At 46.3% G+C, this 21404-nt stretch overlaps 1 protein-coding gene across 2 annotated transcripts in view; it reads right to left on the reverse strand.

Annotated features, from left to right (window-relative positions):
- Nucleotides 1-21404, reverse strand: part of LOC144165117 (uncharacterized) — a 65072-nt gene that overhangs the window by 33620 nt on the left and 10048 nt on the right. For both annotated transcript variants that reach the window (XM_077695230.1, XM_077695229.1), the window contains exons 3-4: nt 14793-14894; nt 3986-4015 (exon numbers count right to left, since the gene is read on the reverse strand). In XM_077695230.1, coding sequence (XP_077551356.1) covers nt 3986-4015; nt 14793-14845 — 83 coding nt within the window. In that variant the 5' untranslated portion in view covers nt 14846-14894. The remainder of the gene's footprint in view (nt 1-3985; nt 4016-14792; nt 14895-21404) is intronic.

A 21404-nucleotide genomic window follows, 5' to 3' on the forward strand; every position in this document is an offset into this window, starting at 1 on the left:
CTTTCTCATAATCTATGAAGGCTATATAAAGGTGTTGAACATGCCTCGCAAATATCTATATCACTTGATTGAGCGTGTGAATATGACCCACGATTGAATAGCCTTTAAGGAAGCCCTGCTTGTTGATTAGGTTGACTAAAATTTAAGGTAACAGAAAAAAAATTACCGGTTACCTTGGTAAGTACCCTGTAGTGGGCAGGCAGTAAGCTGAGAGGCCTGTAATTTTTCAAGTCCTTCATGCCGCCTTCCTTATGAATTACGATGAGTAACGGGTTCCAAGATTCCGGTACACTCGCCGTGACTAGGCATGGCGTATACAGGTTTGACAGTTCTTCTAGTATAATTTGCCCGCCGACCCCCAGGACGTCTGCTGTTATCTAATCCTCACCAGGTGTGTTGCCCTCTTGCATTTCTGTCAAAGGTTCTTTCCATCTTATGTTGTTACTGGTAAATATATAAAGAATATACATGAACTCTAAACAGAAGATTATATGGGAGCTCTAAAAAGTACGTACCAAACATGCTGAACAATATCTTATTGCAAAACTTCTCATCCGTTGCGCACTGCCCACCACCAGAGCTAGAATGTTTTGATTACTATGCAATGTTGCCGCTAGTAATTGATTATGATGGTATAAAGAATGCCTGGGCATTGTTATATGTGTCTTCAGCTCAACGCTATATCCTAATTACCCCCAATGACATTTTGGGCGCGCTTTGTTATTCTTCAATCATAAAATCAATGATTTTTCAGCAGCTCAAAACCGAAGGGTCTCTACAATTACATAAATATGTTTGGAAGGCAATTCCATTTCACACATCTGGTAGCAAGCATTCCCAACTGAACTATCGTCCAATTTTGCTTACTAGCATCCCCTTGAATAATCAGAAGATATTTGCTATTCACATATGCCCACGTTTTTTAGACGAACATGTTTTTACACCATCACAACATGGCTTTTGCAAATCACATTTATGCTAAACACAGCTGGCATTGTTTACTCATAAATCATGCGTTATTCTCGATCGTTGATCACAGGTACATTAAGTAGCTTTTTACTTGAGGAAAGCTTTCGTTAAAGTATGTCTTAAACTTCCCTTGCTTAGACTCCGGTATCTTAATTGAGATTCACAACTGTTAACCTAAAGCGAGTGTTTTAAAGAAACCGTTCTCAAGACGTCAGCGCTAAAAACAACGAATCGGAGGTAAGTTCAGTGCCCTCAAGTGTTCCAGAAGGCTCAGTTCTTGGCCCACTCCTTGTTTTACTGCACATTATTTACCTACCCTCTAATGTTACAACCACAATCAATCTGTTTACGGATGACTGCGTGATCTTCTGAGAAGTATTGTGCAATAATAACTTAGGTATTCTTGAGCGAGCTCATATTGTGATTTCATTTTGGTGTAACAACTGGTTGATGGAATTCAATCCTCCTAATTGCGAACTGATGCGCGTAACCAGACCTTCTAGGTCACCGCGAGTCTAATACCTTCGTAATAACCCGTTAGAAAGTGTACCCTGGTACAAATGCCTTGGTGCAAACATCACAACCAACCCAACATGGAACGTTCATATCGCCTATAAATTTAACAACGCCCACACCATGATAGGGTACATGTGCCGTAACTTTTCGAAAGTACCTTGACCTCTGAGCCTACTGTTTCAAGAAGAATTAATTCGCATAAACCTAGAACACGCAGCATCAATACAGTGTCCTTGTTACGTCAATTGAAAGGGGCACTGACGAAAAAAATTGACATCTTGTTTTTTTTTGTTGCGATAAGTAGCTAGTGACCTACTTATCACCTGTAGAAACCTGCGTGCAACCATTGTTTAATTAGAGGCATTTTCAATGCGGCCAGTCGCCGTTTCGGTTTCAGCGGGTGCCGCGAAACGATGGATTTTGTGTGAACAAAGCTGACCACGTGACCGTCGGAGGGATAACACAGAGCAAAGCTGCCGTAGCCCTGTCGAATCCGTGTCGCCGGCAGTTTCTGCCAATGCCCCCACGTACTGATCTCGTGAGCCGCTTAATTAAAAACCGACCGTGGACGTGACGCAGGCGCTGCTAGTGAAAATGCTGCCGCGGCTAGAGAACAACGAGCGCTGGGAGCAGCCGGGCGGTCTGCCTACAGGTCCGCCTACAGATGTGTACGGCTTAGCACTGCGGCGGATATTCGATTGCCGCTCTCGTAAGCGGTGCAGATGACAATTTTTAATGCAACCCGCCATCGCATCATTAACTCCTTTCTCATATAAACTGCCGAGGTTGGGACTTGGGTGCAATTTCGTGCAGCTGTAACAAGCTATCACTCGAGCTATCGGCGCCGGCCTGGGCCACTTCGCGGCTGTGGCCGCCGCCTGCACAGCGACCGTGCGGCTGGCTCAGTGGGCTTTTCATGTCTCCGGCGTGTTTTCGCGTCCAGTGTAAATCAAAAGTAATAGAAACAGAGTGCCAGGAATTGCTGTAGAAGTTTGGTCGCGGCGAGCTGCCCGATGAGCTGACTAATTCACGGCGCCTCCGCCGTCAATGCTCGGGTCGTTCGTTCTCGAGAGCAGAAGCTCCGCCCTCCGGCCCTCCGATTGGAGCGGCGAGCCGGGCGAGCCGGCGAAAAGCGCTGGCAGTGCGGAAGCGGCAAACACAAACTCGTGACGTGTGTGGATGTTGTTCATTTACAAAATACCCACGGCATGTCGAGTGCGCGTGGTCCTCTGCTGGCTGCTCGGTTGCGTTTCTCACACCTTAAAATTGATTTAAATTATGTTCTAGGCTGTATTCGCCGCTGATATTTTGCAGATGATGTATACGTGTCCACACCAATCCATTTCCGAAGTTATCTCGCCTTCAAAATTTTGTGTCAGTACCCCTTTAATACAGTCACTAGAAATGCTTCACAATAACGCGGGTCGTTTCATTCAATATAATTACAATCAAACTGAAAGTGTATCGATCGTGAAATCTCACTTTAGCCTACCATCTCTCGCATCAAGCCGTAACGTTTCATGATTATATCTTTTTCACGAGCTCTATCCCCACGCCTTGTGATATATTGATTTGATAAATCAGTCCACCTCATATTTTACAATGTTTGCATCACGCCTCCAGCGTCGGTATCCCTTGACGCTGAAATAACTTCTTTGCGCAGTCTTTCATGCCACGCGCGAAGAAAGAATGGAATGGCCTTTTTACCCGACGGCAACCCTTCAAGACTTCAACCTCTCAAGAACGCAATAGCTAATATTTTTGGACGAGAAACTTACTAACTGTACAATTATTAGCGTAGGTTCCTTTTTGTTCTTACTTTTCTTTCTGACCACTCCCCTCGGTAATGTCTATTGACCATGACAGTAAATAAATCAATCAATAAATAAATATAAAGCGTTGCAATAAAAAATTTTTTGAGTCCTCTACTCCGCAAGACAGGGCGCCACCCAGCTCAGCAAGATCGCGATTGTTCCTCCCACCGGCACTTCTCCGGCACCCAATCAGCCCTTGTCATGTGGCAAGAAAGATGCAATCACGTGAGTTCGCTTAAAAACGGTGTTTTCTGCGATGGACGGTCGCCCATTAGCAGTAGTTTTGCTGTGGGAAACACCGGAGCAGACTGCTTGCTTCGCGAGTCCCCAGGATTCAGCTTATTGAAGGCGGCCTGGGTTGACCCGAGGCATTGCTTTAAAACTTTCGGATTGCATCTGGCCACGTACAGTTCTCTTACAGACAGAAAATATTCAAACTTAATATCACAGAGCACTGGTGGCGACTAATTTTCTTTACTACCTGTACTTTTTGCTGTACAGCAGATGGAACCTGAAATTACAATATTCGTTTTTGTTTCATATGGGCCAAGAAAATATGAGTGTTGAGGGCGCCTTAATATATATGCTTTGTTAGAGAAATTAAAAATATATTCAACAAAAAATTGTTGTTAAGGTCAGGGCTGGCGTGAACATCTTTCGGCAATGCACCAATTTAAAACCCTCACCTTTGTGTCTTGATGTAGTCCAGATGGGACCTGAAATGGAACAATAATTGTTTGGGATTCGCATCAAGTGGCCAAAATAAGATCTTTGAACGCAACTAAAATGTATGCTTTCGAAAGATACTTTACGTGTTGAAAGAAATATTTGTAATGCAGGTCATATCTAGGGTTAACACTGAACATTGGAATTAACAGTGAACATAGAAAAACTGAACGAACCCTGCCGTTTTTGCTCTTTCCAAAAATAACATATATGTTCGAAATAATTGAACCGTAAAAACTAACACAGAAAGAAAGGCCAGCAGTCGAGTGCACCAAGAAAGCCCCTTTTACCACTGTAGTGATCGGTATGAAAACGTCGCTGACAATATATATGACCATGGGGGCACGCTAGTGCCGCAGATGGTGCGTATTGGTACACGTTGCTCATGACTTTTCTGGGTGGTCTTCTTCTTCGAAAAACTGACCAATTGTTCGCGAATGTTAATCACTGCATCGTGCTCCTGTGGGAAGTCCATGCCCAGAATCACGTTTTCACAGCACTGCGGAAGGATTACGAAGGTCGCGACGTAATCACTGTCACCTATTCGAACTCTGGCGGTGCATGTACCCACGGGTGTCATCAAGTGGCCGCTGGAAGTTAGAATTTGAGGCCCGTTCCATGGTGTGTTTACTTTTCTTAGCCGGTTAACGATTTCCTGGCTTACTAAGAATAACTTGCTCCAGTGTCCACAGGTGCCGCTACCTCGTGACTGTCGATGGCGACTGAAAGATCGGCACTCGTGACAGCGTCGACGTCCTTGTTTGCCGCCGTGACATCAGAAGCCGTCGATAGTACTGGGAGGTTTTTCGCGCTTCCGCCGCTAGCAACCTTGCCTTCCAAGGTTGCTCCCTTTTGTTTTCCCGCAACGGACTTGAAGACCGCCTCGTCGGGAAGCCTCTGTAATCGCGACTGGTGGGTGAAGCATAGCGGGCTCGCGACGGCGAACGTGACGAATGAGTCTCCGTCGAAGACTGACGCGTGGCGAGGTACTCAGTAATGATGACCGGCCGTTCGCCAAAACGAGGACGGCGGGCGGTCCTTGGGAATCCTGGTAGCCCGATCTCGCGCTAGGGGCAACGTCAATAAACATGCCATGGCTCGCCACAGTGTTAGCAGAAGGGCTGGTAGTACTCGTTGCGTAACACGTCGGTCTTGCGGATTTGCGGACGAGGCGGGAATTCCCTTTGTGTCCAAAAGCCAGGAGGTTGCGGTCGGGAGTACATCGGAGGTGGTACAGTCGCTGCATTCGGCGCGGTGGACATTTGACATAGGATAGGAGTCTCATAGTCCATGTGGTGCACAAGCTTGTGTGAAAGCTCAGAAGCGGAGATTGCTTGACGAATTTCTTGCCTCATAACGTCCGCAACCTAGATGACAGTTTGCAGCAACGGGGCGATCCCTATTCCGCACTTTGCAAACTTCGCACGAACAATCGAGTGGACAAGTTCGGGTAGGTTGATGTCGCCCATGGAGGTGAGCAGTAATGTCGCAGACGGGCTCAGAAATTTGATCCACTTTCAGGCATACTGACGGCCAAGCTCCTGCGCAGCTCGCTCGATAGCAGTTGCCTCCATAATAACTTCTTGCAAAGTACGCGGAGAGTTGCGCACAAGACCTGCAAAGAACAGTTTTTTGAGGTCGTGCATCAGATACTGAACCTTCTTGGGCTGTGATATATTGGGATCCGCGCGCCGGAACAGACGGGCCATGCCCTCGATAAACATCGCGACGCTTTCATTGGGCTTTTGTATGCGTATTTCCAGGTGGTTTTGTGCACGGTGACGGTGGTCGCTGGTGGCGAAGGTGTCGCGCACTTCCTGATGGAAGTCGTCCCGAGTCTCTAACCTTTGTTCGTGGTTTTCAAACTATGTCCGCGCCACGTCTTCTAACGAGAAGTAGACAATCTCAAGCTGTTGTGCAGGTGTCCACTGGTTGAAACTGGCGACGCGCTTGAATTCTTACAGCCAGTAATTTACGTCCTCGTATTCGGTTCCGTGAAAGCTGTTGCGAGTGCGCGACTGCTGAAGCGGCATCTCAGGAGGCACTGATAATTGAGCCATTACCTCTGGTTCACAAACCCGGCGCTTTGGTACGGTGTAAAGCAGGGAGCCGTGTTCTGTAAGTAGGCCTAGCTTGCGGCAGCTGCAGCGATGTACGGGTGTGCAGAAGCTGGTAGGTCTCCCAGGGTTGTCAGAGTGAGACCTGGGCATCAGAAGCTCCTGTACCCAGCACCTCTACCAGTATCACAGTGCAACAGTTGACCAAGGCCAGTAGGACATCGGAAAAGAGAATGTATTTCTAGAAACTTGTGCCTCATGCCTGGTATCGGTCACAGCAAGAACACGCGCCAACGAAGGGACACGTTCTCGATTGTTTCACGGCTTTTGTGGTGATGGTCATGCTTGTGAACTCTATAATTCTATAATGATGATGGGAATGATGGAGACACACTTAAACGGTGCACACCCGCTCCTGACGATTGGCGTGTCCAGCAAACCACGTTGAACCCTGCGTCAGCGCTGTCTGCTCTCTGTCGCTGAATACACAGGTAACAATATATATGTAAAATATATATATAAATATATATATATATATATATATATATATATATATATATATATATATATATATATATATATATATATATATATATATATATATATATATATATATATATATATATATATATATATATATATATATATATATAGGGTTTGAAAATGAGGGGCTCGTTAGGAGATACAGAAAGAAATGCCGGCAGTCTACAACGCCAAAGAAGGCATAGGGGAACGGTTAGACTGTTTTTTATACCGTTAGTGACGTTACATTAGTTTTTTTTATTAATTACGTGAGAAAGAAAGAAAAACACGCGCCCAGAGTGGAACTGAACCCACGCCTTTCGAAAGGCGTGGGTTCGGTCCCCACTCTGGGCGTGTGTTTTTCTTTCTTTCTTTCTCACGTAATTAATAAAAAAATAATGTAACGTCACTACCGGTCAAAAAATAGTCTAACCATTCCCCTGTGCCGCATTCGGCGTAGTAGACTGCCGGCATTTCTTTCTGTATATATATATATATATATAAAGATATATATATATATGTATATATATATATATATATATATATATATATATATATATATATATATATATATATATATATATATATATATATATATATATATATATATATATATATATATATATATATATATATAAAGATATATATATATGTATATATATATATATATACATATATATATATATATATATATATATATATATATATATATATATATATATATATATATATATATATATATATATATATATAGTGAGAGAAAGAGAGAGAGATTTTTTAAGGACAGGTGTAGGAGGACGTTTATTAGAAAGCGTTGCAACCGTCGCAAACCCGGCACCAGCCTCCGATGACGATGATCTTCCAAAGAGGAGGATAGGTAGAATGGTGATCAGGATGATTATGAGGCGAAGAAGACGAAGCACAGGATGTTGCCCACAATGTACGACCCAGTCACTGCAACTAGGACGTGATGCTCAGAACATGCTCACAATTTATATACATATTTATATTGTTACGGAACAGTTGGAAGAAGACGATGAGGGAAGCTACGGCTATGTGCCGTTTGGGTTGAACTTTAGAAGAGGACGAAGGGCTTACTGCTACCGGTCTCTGTACTCTCTCGCTGGCATTGCTCAGCATTGTAATTTTTGTCAATACACTGCATTTGCGTGGTTCTGCCTCGTAACGTCCGTCTGCCTCGCCCGCATCCGCTGCCGGTTCCTGTACCTCCCCTTCACCGGAAAATGCCTTCAGAACAATGATTTCACCCGATCTCTCGCACGAGAATACTGCAGCCCTTTATCGCCTCCTGCTCTCTTACAGCGACATTTTTTACTTTGGCACTCGCCCTCTCGGCCAGACAAGTGTGGTCAAGCACCATATTCACACGGGTGACGCCCGCCCGATTCACCGCAGGCCATACTGCGTATCCGCAACTGAACGTCGCATTATACAAGACGAAGTCGACAAAATGCTCGCTAAGGACATCATCGAGCCCTCTTCAAGCCCTTGGGCGTCACCGGTAGTACTGGTTAAAAAGAAGGACAACACGTGGAGATTTTGCGTCGATTACCGTCACCTGAACCACATAACTAAAAAGGACGTGTACCCTCTTCCCCGAATTGACGACGCCCTTGATTGCCTCCACGGAGCAAATTATTTTTCTTCCATCGACCTACGTCCCGGTTATTGGCAAATTGCCGTGGATGAAATGGACCGAGAAAAAACCGCCTTTATTACACCGGATGGTCTATTCCAATTTAAGGTAATGCTTTCGGGCTCTGTAACGCGCCTGCGACGTTCGAAAGAATGATGGACGCTCTCCTTCACGGCCTTAAATGGACCACCTGCTTGTGCTACCTCGACGACGTCATCGTTTTCTCTTCGACCTTTGAAACTCATTTAGAACGTTTATCTGCGGTCCTGTCTGTTTTCCGTCACGCAGGTCTTCAACTCAATTCATCCAAATGCCGATTCGCCCAACGTCAACTTCAAATTCTCGGTCACGTCGTGGATGCCCGCGGCGTGCAGCCCGATCCCGCCAAAATACACGCAGTCAAAAACTTTCCCCAACCGCACACCGCAAAAGACGTCAGAAGCTTTCTTGGCCTATGCTCATACTTCCGCCGCTTCATACAAAATTTCGCCCATATTGCCAGGCCTTTAACCGACCTCCTCAAGAAAGACGTTCTATTTACGTGGGAATCTGCACAAGCTGAAGCTTTTTCCACACTTATTGATAGGCTTACTACCACTCCTATTCTAGCCCACTTTGACATTTCCGCTCCAACTGAACTACGCACTGACACCAGTGGTCACGGCATAGGAGCGGTCTTGGTGCAGCACCAGTCTGGCGAAGTACGCGTGATCGCGTACGCCAGCAGCCTCCTTTCGGCCGCCGAGCGCAACTATTCCATAAACGAACGCGAGTGTCTCGCTCTCGTGTGGGCAGTGGCGAAGTTCCGCCTATGTCTCTTTGGCTGTCCGTTTTCTGTGGTCACGGATCATCACGCCCTGTGCTGGCTGCAATCACTAAAAGATCCTACGGGCCGCCTTGGCCGCTGGGCTTTGCGTTTGCAATACTCGTTTTCAGTAGTATACAAATCGGGACGGTTGCATCGTGATGCCGACTGTTTATCGCGTTATCCCGTGGATACTCCAGACGTAGCCTGGAATGACACAGAGGCCTGTATTTTTTCTATCTCCGCACTGCTGCAAATCGGTGCGGAACAATACCGGGACCCCTTCCTCCGATCAATAATCGATCGCCTCCGTACAAATTGTCCTGATCGAACCTCCAGGAATTACGTACTGCAGGACGGCGTCTTATACCACCAGAACTTTTAAAACGATGGCCCAGACCTGTTGCTTGTCATACCTCCTCACTTGCGTTCCACCGTCCTGGAACAACTTCATGACCATCCACTTTCTGGTCACCGTGGCGTTACGCGCACATACGCTCGCGCACGCCGCCGTTTCTTTTGGCCTGGCTTGTACCGTTCGGTCAAGAAGTATGTTCAAGCTTGTGACCAGTGCCAACGGCGAAAGGTTCCCTGCAAATTGCCTGCTGGACTCCTTCAGCCCCTTCCTATCCCTCACGAACCCTTCGCCCGCGTCGGTCTCGACCTTCTGGGGCCTTTTCCTGCCTCCACTTCTGGCAATAAGTGGGTTGCCGTTGCAACAGATTATGCAACACGCTACGCCATAACGTGGGCCCTACCCACAAGCTGCGCCACTGACGTCGCTGACTTCTTCCTTTACGACGTCATCCTGCATCATGGAGCCCCTCGACAGCTCTTGACCGATCGGGGCCGCAATTTCCTCTCTAAAGTCATTGCCGACATTCTTCATTCCTGTTCCACTAAGCATAAATTGACTACCGCTTACCATCCTCAAACGATGGGCCTCACGGAGCGCCTAAACCGCACGCTGCTCAACATGCTTTCTATGTACGTTTCCTCAGACCACCGGGATTGGGATGCCGCCTTGCCATTTGTAACCTTCGCCTACAATTCCTCCCGCCATGACACAGCTGGTTACTCCCCTTTCTACTTGCTCTTCGGCAGGGAACCCGCTTTACCCTTGGATACCCTTGTCTCGCCTGCCTCAGCTCCTCCTAGTCACTACGTCAGCGACGCCATTGCACAGGCTGATCTCGCTCGTCAGATCGCTCGCACACGCCTCACTTCGTCACAAGCATCCCAGAAGTCCCTCTATGATCGCCACCACGTCGATGTCCAGTTCCATCCAGGTTCATTGGTGCTACTGTGGTCACCCCAGCGTCATGTAGGACTTTCTACCAAACTACTTTCTCCTTACACCGGCCCTTATCGCCTGTTGCGCCGCGTCACCGACGTTACGTACGAAATCACGCCGCACCCACCCACCTCTGCCCAGCCTCACACGGACCTTGTTCACGTGGCCCGGCTCAAGCATTACCACCCCAACACCTAAAGGTTATGACCCCAGACGCCGTGGCGGCGTCTTCCCGCCGGGGGGGGGGTTGTGTTACGGAACAGTTGGAAGAAGACGATGAGGGCAGCTACGGCTATGTGCCGTTTGGGTTGAACTATAGAAGAGGACGAAGGGCTTACTGCTACCGGTCTCTGTACTCTCTCGCTGGCATTGCTCAGCATTGTAATTTTCTTCAATACACTGCATTTGCGTGGTTCTGCCTCGTAACAATATATATATATGTATATATATAAGACAGCAAATGAGAATTGGCGGTCAAGAAGACCTCGTAAAGCAAAGGGGAGGGTGTAGGAGCTCAAGATAAAAAATTTGGAAAATAAGAAAGTGAAAAAAAATCCCCGCCAGGTAGGATCCGAACCCACGACCTCCAACGACCCTCGCTACGCTACCACCCCCAAGCGCAGGAAACAACAACAGCTGAACATAAATACCCAAGAAAGAGGAGGCCAATGTAGCCCCGCCGGTAGCGTAGTGGTTATCGCACCAGACCGGTATTCTGGAGGTCGTGGGTTCGGATCCCACCTGACGGGCATTTTTTCACCACTTTCTTTTCGACTCAAAAAATTTCTCATCCCTTTCTATGACCCACCACAACCTCCCCTTTGCTTTCTGAGGTTTTCTTGACTGCCAACCCTTTTTCTCTCTCTCTCTCTCTCTCTCTCTCTCTATATATATATATATATATATATATATATATATATATATAGTTAGAAAATGAGGGGCTCGTCGAGGGAATACGGGACGGTAGGGCGGTAGTCTACAACGCCAAAGAAGGTATAGGGGTGTTGTTAGGCTCTTTTTTACTACGGTTAGTGACGTTAACACTTTTAAAATGTACGTAAGAAAGAAAGAAAGAAAAGCACGCGCCCAGAATGAGGACCCAACCCACGCCTTTCGAGTAGATCTCAAATGCCTTACCTATTGGGCTATCTGGGCGACTGTGTTCTCCTTCACTTTCTGGGGTATTTATATTTACTAAAACTGTATCCGACGCTGGAGGGTGGTAGCCAGCGCCACTCTGACTAAAGAGAGAGAAGGGGACCTTCTTTTCAACCCCTGAGGTGTGACTCGAGCGTCTACAGCCTGTCATGAGCGGGTAACTGTTGCGAAACCCTTTATGCTACCTTGGCATCAAGGCTGCCAGAACCGAGACCCTTGCTAGGCTTTCGCAGAATAATGTAGTTAGGAAATGATGGGCTCGTCGAGGAAATACAGGAAGGTAGGGCGGCAGTCTATAACGCCAAAGAAGGCATAGGGGTGTGGTTAGGCTCTTTTTTTACTACGGTTAGTGAAGTTAACACTTTTTAAATATGCCTTCGTTGGCGTCCCGTCGTTTTGAGCTGCTTCAGCTTCGTGTGTCGTCGTTCCTTGTCCCGTCTTTTTGCGATGTTATTTCGGTTATTACGTGATCCCACCTCTGCGTTCCTGCCCGATATAGGTGCTCCGGCCAATAGGTATTTACACAGCCGTGCCAGGAGTGACGCGAAGAGGAACTTTTTCCGCTTCAGCTCTTAGGTTTTAAACTCTAAAAGTTCTAGACAGTGTATACGCCGGCCATAAACATATATATATAGTGATGGCTCAGTCAGGGAAGGATCTTCCACGATTGGTATTTGGGTACCTGCGTCATGGACAACGATAACCCGAAAAATCAGTCACAAGACGCCATCTATAGTGACGGAGCTTGCCACCCATCGTGTGGCTCTTGAATACATCAACACGCAGTCACCCTGCCAATGGGCTCTCTGCCGATTCCCGCGCAACCCTTTAATGCCTTCAGTCTTTTCCTACTGGAGAGCTAGTCTCTGGTATTTAATTTTTTCTTCACCAAGCCGTAAGAACTGTATATTTTGTCTAACTCCAGTGGATACCGCCACATTGTGGTTTATCGGGTAATTCTAAAGCAGACGCTACGGCTTCCCATGCTCACAATCACTAAGTGCCTACTACGGCCATATCACTCTCCAGGAAGGATGCAACCGCACTTGGTTCGTGTTGCGTGGCAGGTACGGCTTTCCGTATGGGCTGATCCATCACGCCGCTATTCCACGCTCTAGTCTTTTGAACCAGGATGTACTTTTAAATTGCCCCCTAATCTCGCCAAACACGATGCAGCCGTAATACAGAGCATACGCCTGAACGTCGCCTACACTTGCCTTTTTCGTTTCAAGCACCAGCAGAGGAGCTCAACCTTCTGTCCAGACCATGACTGTCCCGAAGACATTCACCATGTCTTATGTGCGTGTACACAATACGACAAGCCCAGACGCTCCTTGATAGTGACTTTTGGCAGGCTACCCACATCGCCCCTCACGTTGCAAGATGTGCTTGGCCCCTAGTCATGTGCAAAAATGGCTTCAGGTGCGACGAAGTCCTTCCTCAGCTTCCTTCGCCATTCAGGCTAGTTAACATTCTTTACAGTGCCGATCATAAATGCGCAGTGTGGTACAGACCATATTCATCACCGTTCCACTCCTAAACCCTGCGTGGGGTCCCAGTGAACATTTCGGGGTTCTGTTCAGAATGACTGCAATGCTAGCGCTGAACGTGCTTGATCCCGTTTTTTCGCTCCGCGGTTTTCTGACCTGTGCCCAAATTCAATGTGAACATTTCTCCAGTGCGTTTTTAGCACTTCTTTTGTTCTTATCCCGAGCTACTGAACTCATGATCTAGTGTGATCGCTCCGCGGTGTCTGAACTCCGCTCAAATTGAAAGCGATCATTTCTCCGGTGTGTTCACCAGTGTGTTTCCAGTGCAATGTACCTTTTCTTTTATTTTTACTACGAACTACTGAACTCTGTCTCCATACCAGATGTCGGTGTCTTCTTTGGTTCTCATCTGTCTTATTATTCACCGGGCGTATGATAGGCTATTTGCTGGACAGACCTCGTCAGCATCATTAAATTGCATTCTCTATCCCTTTCTTTTTGTAGGTCATCGCAAACGTGCAGAACACACACTTTGAGCAGGGAACCAAAAATGTAACCTAAATTGAGTTTTGCCATGATTTAAGTAGCCTTTTCTGCCGTACAAGCTCGGGGGCGCTACAAAAAAGCAATTCTTCCGGATAAATTCAACTTAAATTTGCTTTCATGGCCCATTTTTTTGTTTCGTTGGAGTATTTGCAGCTCGCTGGGTAATTGCACCCATAGGTATGGTTTTTGTTTTGTTATCAGCCATAATTACTTTAAAAAACTGCGGATGTAGTTTCAGTTACAAGTACAAGTCGTTACCAAATACCGAAATTTTGACTAAAAATATTGGCCCTACTATACCAAATGTATACGTGGGACAACCAAAGGTGTTTTGTATACCTGTGCGAATACGATGAAACATCAATAGCAATATCTCACTCGGTATTAAAGAACAGTAAGCACACCTTGTGTAGGATTGCATCATGTGTGTACTTGTGGCCAACTGTCTCTGGCCACAACGCTCCAGATGTGGTTGCAATGAATTGGTGCTGCCATTTTTAGCCAATCTCTAGTTTACATGTGCCATTTGTACAGAGGTAATCTCTATGCAGTGCTAAAGGTTCGTGTTTTGCTCACTTGCTTTCGACAGCGCCCCTAACCACTGGAGTTGCGAAGCGTTCAGGTAGACGTTACAAACAGGCCGATTCTTAATGTTAAACGTAAGCTAAGCCAGGCTGATTCTTTATGTTAAACAGCTGTGTCTCGAATTATGCGCGTATAAACAAAATATTGTGGTGTAAAAGCAGACCTCATATCCTGTGTATTCATCCAGCGTGTAAATTCTCCATTTTAATTTCAGGTATCACTTTTATGCCACTTTTTCCAATCAGTGATACGCTGAAAATGAATGCGGATGATTCAGTTGTAAAGTTTCTGAGGTAGTCCTTAGTATCGCGCTATATCTTATTACATGGTTTGGGTTGACCATTAAACAACGCTCCTTTATATCTTTCTGAACACTTCCTTAAGAAGAATACCAAAACCACATTTCCTCGTAAACTACTTTTATTGAGGTTCCACACAATGCATTGTGCTACCAACTTCAATGTAACTAAAACTCTCGCTTCAGTTGGTGATCATAGAGTACAGTTAAAAAATTCTTGCTTAGAAGGAAAAACAGAAATTTTGTTGACCGGAACAACCTTGTCCACATCAAAAGATAGCGCACAAAGAAAGGCGTGAAAACAGCCCAAAGCAAAGAAGAACACGCTGAAAATATCTGCAGTGTTTACACGTACCTTGCACGAAGTTCCGTCCACCTCACTGTGCATGACAATGTGATGGTGCTCATGGGGGGAGATAAATAAGCATGGGAACATGCATGGAGTCACAACCGACGTCTGAAATAGGGGGAAGCAAAAAAAATACTCAAATGTACAGTACCAGCACAGTGCTGGGAGACATCAAAAGAGGCATGCGCTTTACAAATATAATTATCCATGCTTAGCAGAATTATACCTCACGCTTAGCTGAATTGACTTGAGAAAAATTTGCAAGAAAATAACGTGAATTCCTCGATGAAGGTACGTCGCAATGTAAAAGATATATCTCTTCCAACTAGGGTAAATATGATAGGGTTTCTGCTAATTGAACACTGGGAAGCAGGGCGCACAAAATCAAGCCCAAAGCCATCAACACGTGCATACCCACACAAGACGAGCCTACAAAACCACATGCACCGTTTGTATGTTGTGGGTTCAAACGTCACTAGACTAGCGTACGTGGCTCACAAAATTACGTTTTAAAACTTACTTCGCCTTCATGGCTAGGTAAAAGGGCCACTTATTCAACAAGTGTATTCCATCACGTGAATAGCGAGAGATATTCGCACTGTTGATTTTTAGATGCGACGCTGAGAGCATATCTTGTCGGCGGCCCTGTCCTTCCTGCGTAAGTCCGTCGTCGTCGTCGGCGGCGGCGTCCGCACTCTCCTGCGCTCACCCCTCTCCTCTCCGATAATGAACACTCTCTCGCGAGGGGCATTGGATTGGATTCGATTGGATTGGCTTGGCTTAACTTGGCTTGGCTTGGATTTGATTGGATTTGAATTGGGTTGGATTAAAGTGGATTGTGTTGGATTGTGTTGCGTCATTGCCGCGGCAGACGCACTCACGCCGGCGCGTGCCCAGGTGAGAGCGAAAACTCTCTCTCAACATCTGTGGGTGTGTAGCCCAGCGCGATCTCACTCCGCCGGTGGGCGGCGCTGTGCGCGGTGCTGCGCATTTGCAGTACTCTCTCTCTCCGCGGTCTCCTCTCCTTCAGGCGCGCTGCACTTATAACCGGTGTGCCGCTCTCCGGCGGCCTTTCGGTCGACGGTTGCTCTCCGCTTGCGGTTGAACCCCCTCAGCGTCGCATCACACCAGGGTTCCCGCGAGGGGAGGTGGGCGTAATTTTTTTGTACGCTGGCGCACCTCCTAAACAATTCTCCCTTGTGATGCACATACGGTTGATGTGGTGGTGTGGTTTACTGCCAAATTCACGTCGATCGATAATGGCAACAGCTGTGGCCCAGCTGCTTTAACACCTGCGTGCTCTTGACATGCAAGAAAATTTGTTTTTACTGGCTCCATTAGGTGATTCTATAATTTGCCGGTTTAGTTTTTTCAAGGCCAATAATAAGAGGCCAGTGAGACATCTAGCTTGCTGAGAGCTGTAGGTTGAGGTTTCCGCCTAGAATGGCCGGATTTTACGAGCAAACGCTCCATAAGTGAAACCATGTCCGTCAACTCACTTCGCTGTACGGGTACAAACAGTTGTGTCTCGAACAGGAAGCTAATAACTGACTACAGACTTGAACGGTGCCGCTATCCTCCCGCTCATTCACCAATCAGTGAAAGGCAATGTGTGGTTTGGCAGATTCTCCGAACGAGCTGTTATCACCGGTAGCTTTCGGATAGATTCGAAAGATGCAAAGAGCGGGATGATCATGTGCATATAATATGGACACGTTCTCAGCTGACCTGTTAGGGTAGCAAAATTACCAGTGATGAGCAGTGCGCCGCAGTACTAGTCAGCTTACTCCCAGAGGATCAACTATGGGCCGTCCAGTTCACCCAAAACCCTGCTAGGACCCAAGGGCTCCTGGGCCATATCTAGAGTGGAGGTATAGCCCTCCTAAACAATTTGCCAATAAATGTTCTTTGTCTCTCTCAGTGAGGGGTTCCGTACAATTATCATCATCATCAATACCACCAGCCTATCTACGACCACTGCATTTCAAAGGCATCTCCCATTATTGTCCAATTATTCCCGTCCTGCGCCAACTGCGACCAAATTATTCCAGAAGACTTCTTCATCTTATCTGTCCATCTAACTTTCTGCCGCCCCCTGACACACTTGGCTTCTATATGAATCAACTCTGTTACCATTAATAATTAACGATTATCTTGCCATCGAAAAAAATGCCCTGCCCACGTTCATTATGTCTTCTTATTTTTTACTAATATGTCCTCAGTGGACCCACTCCTCTCTCTTCTTGTCACTTAATGTTACACCTGTCATCTTGCGTTCCATTGCTCGATGAGTCGTCCTGAATGTAAGTTGAACCCTCTGAGTGAGCCTCCAAGTTTCTGCCCCGTAGGTGAGTACTGGTAGGATGCAGCTATCATACACCTTCTTCTTCAGGGACAACGGTAAGCTGCCATTCATTATCTGAGAATGCCTACTGTGTTGACTCCACCCCATTTATATCCTTCTAAGCATATCTGCCTCATACTTTGGATCCGGGGTAACAACTTGGCGTAAGTATATATATTCGCTGACCCCTTCAACTGCCTGGCCACCTATTTGAAACCGCTGTACGGTCCCGAGGTTAATGATCATTACTTTAATTTTCTGCATATTAATTTTCAGGCCCACTGTTCTACTCTGTTTGTCCACTGTAGAAAGCATGCTTTACAATTAGTCCCCCGAGTTACTTAGCAAAGCGACGTTATCAGCAAATCTCAGGTAACTGACATATTCTTCATTACCCTTATTCCAACCTGTTTCCAATCAAAAGTTCTGAATACTTCTTGTAAACATGCTGTTAAGAACATTAGAGAGATTGTGTTTTCTTGACTGGCGCCCTTATTTTTAAGTATTTTGCTGCTCTCCTCATGAAAGATGGTAGTAGCTGTGGACACATTGTAAATATCCTCTGGTATTTTGTGCATAATGCTCGTCTACACCCTGTTTCCGTAATGCCTGAATGACTGCTGCGGTTTCGACCGAGTCAAATGCTTTCTCATAATCTATGAAGGCTATATGTAGGGGTTCAGTATACTCAGCGCACTTCTCTATTACCTGATTGATCGTGTGAATGTGGTCCATTGTTGAATAGCCTTTACGAATCCCTGGTTGTCCTTTAGGTTTATTGAAATCTAAGGTCGCAGAAATTCTGTAAGCGATTACATTCGTAAGTACCTTGTAAACGACCGACAGTTCTGCTGACTGACTGACAGAACGACTGACAGATGCCTGTAATTTTTAAAGTCCTTCATGTCACCTTTCTTATGGATTAGGTTCATCTTTGCGTTTTTCTAAGACTCCGGTTCACTCGCGGCCATTAGATGTTGCGTGTACATGTTTGCTGTTCTTCAAGCGCAATTTCCCTTCAAGAGGTCTTCTGTTACCTGATCCTTACCAGATTTTTTGCGCGCTTTCATTTCTTTCAAAGCCTTCCTTATTTCTTCCGCACAATCACTAGTCTTAAAATGGAACACAGGCACTACGACGCGTTAAACGGGTCGATACGTCCCCTGAGCGCCAATAGTGGCGTCTAAGAAGTGCTACAAGTCTGGTGTTCCCAGATTGCTTCCTCTTTCAGGCCTGATTTTGCACTTCAAGCAAAACAATGTTTTCCGTGTGTTTTCCTAAATGTAAAGTTCCCGTATGCCCACAAAATTAAAAGGGAGCTGGACATGCAAGTATTAACAGATTAATAATAACGAAATTAGGGCCACTGGCAAATAAAACGTTTATGTTACGCTGAGACGTCATTTTTGCTTATTTTCCTAACCTTATAACCACATGAACCTACAAATAGCAGATGTCATACGTAGTGCACTTATTTACAAGCTTGGAAAGAAAACGCGGACCGCCATTTTTTCAGCCTCAATATCGTAATTTCTTCTTCACCGGAGCTTCTTCTTTTTTGTAGCGTCCAGCTTCAGTAAAATAAAACTACAGTGACATGTATCGTAATAGGTGTATTTAAAGAACAACTCCCCAGAAAACTAGCAGTTTTGGTTTCATTCTCTATGCGCTACTGGAGCTTTTAGGTGAGGTCACCAAAGGACACCACCAGGGTCTAAAGGGCTACGAACAACGCATTCGTTATAAATCGTCAAGGTCATACAGCCGCCGGTGTAGCTCTATGGCAAAGACACTGTGCGCCTCAGCCCAAGGAGGCGGGTTCGATTCCAGGCCGCAGTGGGCGCTTTGCAGGCGAAAAGCGAAGACGCCCGTCTGTTTGAGAATTCGGCGCAAATTAAAAAAATTAAAACTAATCCCGAGCCTTCCACTAAGGCGCACCTTCTCATCTGCGTAGAGTAGGTGCTTGAAACCTCATAACCAATGAAATCAAGGTCGAACCACACTGTTGTCAACGAATAAAGGGGCCTAGGAGAGGCTTTGCAGATTATTTTGCTTCACATGAGAGGTTACAATACCGCAACACTATGGTGTCGAACCCGAAACCAAACTCGCACCAAAGACTGTAACCGAGCCTGTCGTTTTGTGGGAAGCGAGCCCGGAGCGCCTTTCTTCGAGCAGAATATACGCAAACCATATATGAGCAGTCAAAGAAAACCACAATTATCCTGTTCAGGAGGAAACGCCTTGAATATATATCGTTAATAATCCGCGCTGACACTCATTCAGTGTTTTTTTTTCCTCAGCACCTAATTCGCAATCTCCCAGGTAATTTATTTTCACATCCATGACAATGCTTTCAACGCTATCTGCGTGGTCGCAACATATAGAAACGGATGCTCGCAAAACGCCAAAGTTGAAACGCACTTTTTTGCTTGTCTTACAAGTGTGCAAGGCTGAGAGAAGAAATATCCCACGAAATCCGACTGCTTAGGTTGCTGCCCTACGCAGCGGATAAGGCACCCACCTAAGACGTTATTACTTGCCCAAATGTACCATTTCATCAATTGTTTCAAAACGTTGCATACGTGGCAAGTGTAAACAAGTGACAATTATTGCCTGCGGGGTAGCTCAGTGAATAGGCTATTGTCTGATAACGACGAGTTCAGCGTTGGATCGTCATCCCCAGTGGCAGTTTTTTTTATGTAAACGAAAAATTAAAATATTAGAGTCCAGCTTTTTGACAAATAATAAATATCCCCAAGGGGCGCAACTTATTCGAACTCCCCATGTCCAACTCCAACACTTCCAGCCCATCACACGCTTCAATATTTGCTCAGGTGTTTTTTATAAAAAAGAAAAAAAACACAGCTGCGGAGCTCCTTCGAAAAGTTTTAGCGCAGGGACCTTACAAACATTTCACCTTTTTTGCCGTGTTCAACCATCAGATAATCGTGATACCAACAGGTCAATGCTCTTGTTTTGCCTTCCTCGAAACGAAGAGTGTCATCAAGGTGAAGGAAGCGGCGGGTGCCGGGGCGAATAGTGTAAGCATCGATTTTAGGGGAGAACCGTCTTAGGGTCTGGGGCTATCGGCGTCTTATGTCGTCGTCGTCTCATGTCGCTGTATTCTCAAGTGGTCACGGTACTGAAACATAGGGACACTCGTTTTCCAGTGCCTCGCGCTGGAAAGTAACGCGAACTAAAAGAACATGCCGGGGTACTTGTTTTCATCGTCTCGAGCTTGTACGTTTGATTTGCATCGGCAAAAACTCGTATAAAAAGAACACACCGGGATGCTGGTTTTTCGTTCGCGCTTACTGGCGGCCATTTTTCTGCGTACTCGCTTTAACTTCAAAATTTGCAGTCGCCCGTTTCAATTTCACTTCCCTCCATCTTCGTAATTGCGATGTCGCGTATATCAGTGCCCTCCGTATGGCAAGAGAGAGAATTACTCCCTTTGAATACACTGATACACTGCATGCTTCGCCACTCCCCAGGTCTCACGTCAGTGGAGGTGGCGTGGTTTTTTAGTATGCTTACAGCTGAATATTTGGCGCTGTTTCAATGACCCCCCAGACTAGTGATAAATGTATGCAGTGTAAGGACCCTGATTCCTCCGCTCAGCGCATAGGGGCGCGAGCTCCTTCCCTTGAAGAATTAGGGATTCCCGCGCACTTTCCCCCCCCCCCCCCCATAGGGGGACAGGCCGCGGCGGGCGCGTCGGCCTGCCGGGCACACAGGCAGGAACTATCTGAAGGTACGTTGACACCAGCGTCAAACTTGCATCACCGCCCAGTAGACGGATGCCAGCGGTGTCCCCGCAAGTACGAAACTAGTGTGCATGTAGCGTGACGGAGCAGCACTGGAGTTTGTCGTGAAGTTTCTCCACTCCTGGCCTTTGTCCTACTTGTTGTTTCCTAATCGCGTAGGGGCACGGCGGCCATTGTTTGCTTTGTGCATCACCTGAGCGCAATATTACCTGCTCTCACAGCCAGTTCGTTGTCTTGGATGTCCGGTGAGTTATAAGCATCTCCGTCTGTTGTGTGTTGCGCTGTTAATTGTAAGCGGACGAATGGCGCATGCGACCGTGTGCGCCTCCTCCTCTCTTCTCACTTCTCCAGCACGCATCGAGTCGGTGCATACAACTGGACGCTAACTGCCAACGTTGTTAAATATATTTCACCTTGGTTCCATGAGTTCCGTCTATTGCTTGAGTGCCCATGAATCGGCCAAGAATGCCCCATGCACCGCTCTGACCTTCAGGAGGGTGTTTA

The sequence above is a fragment of the Haemaphysalis longicornis genome, unplaced genomic scaffold (assembly GCF_048455015.1).
Source record: "Haemaphysalis longicornis isolate Haplotype H1 unplaced genomic scaffold, Haemaphysalis longicornis Haplotype H1 scaffold_14, whole genome shotgun sequence".
Taxonomy (NCBI): Eukaryota; Metazoa; Arthropoda; class Arachnida; order Ixodida; family Ixodidae; genus Haemaphysalis; species Haemaphysalis longicornis.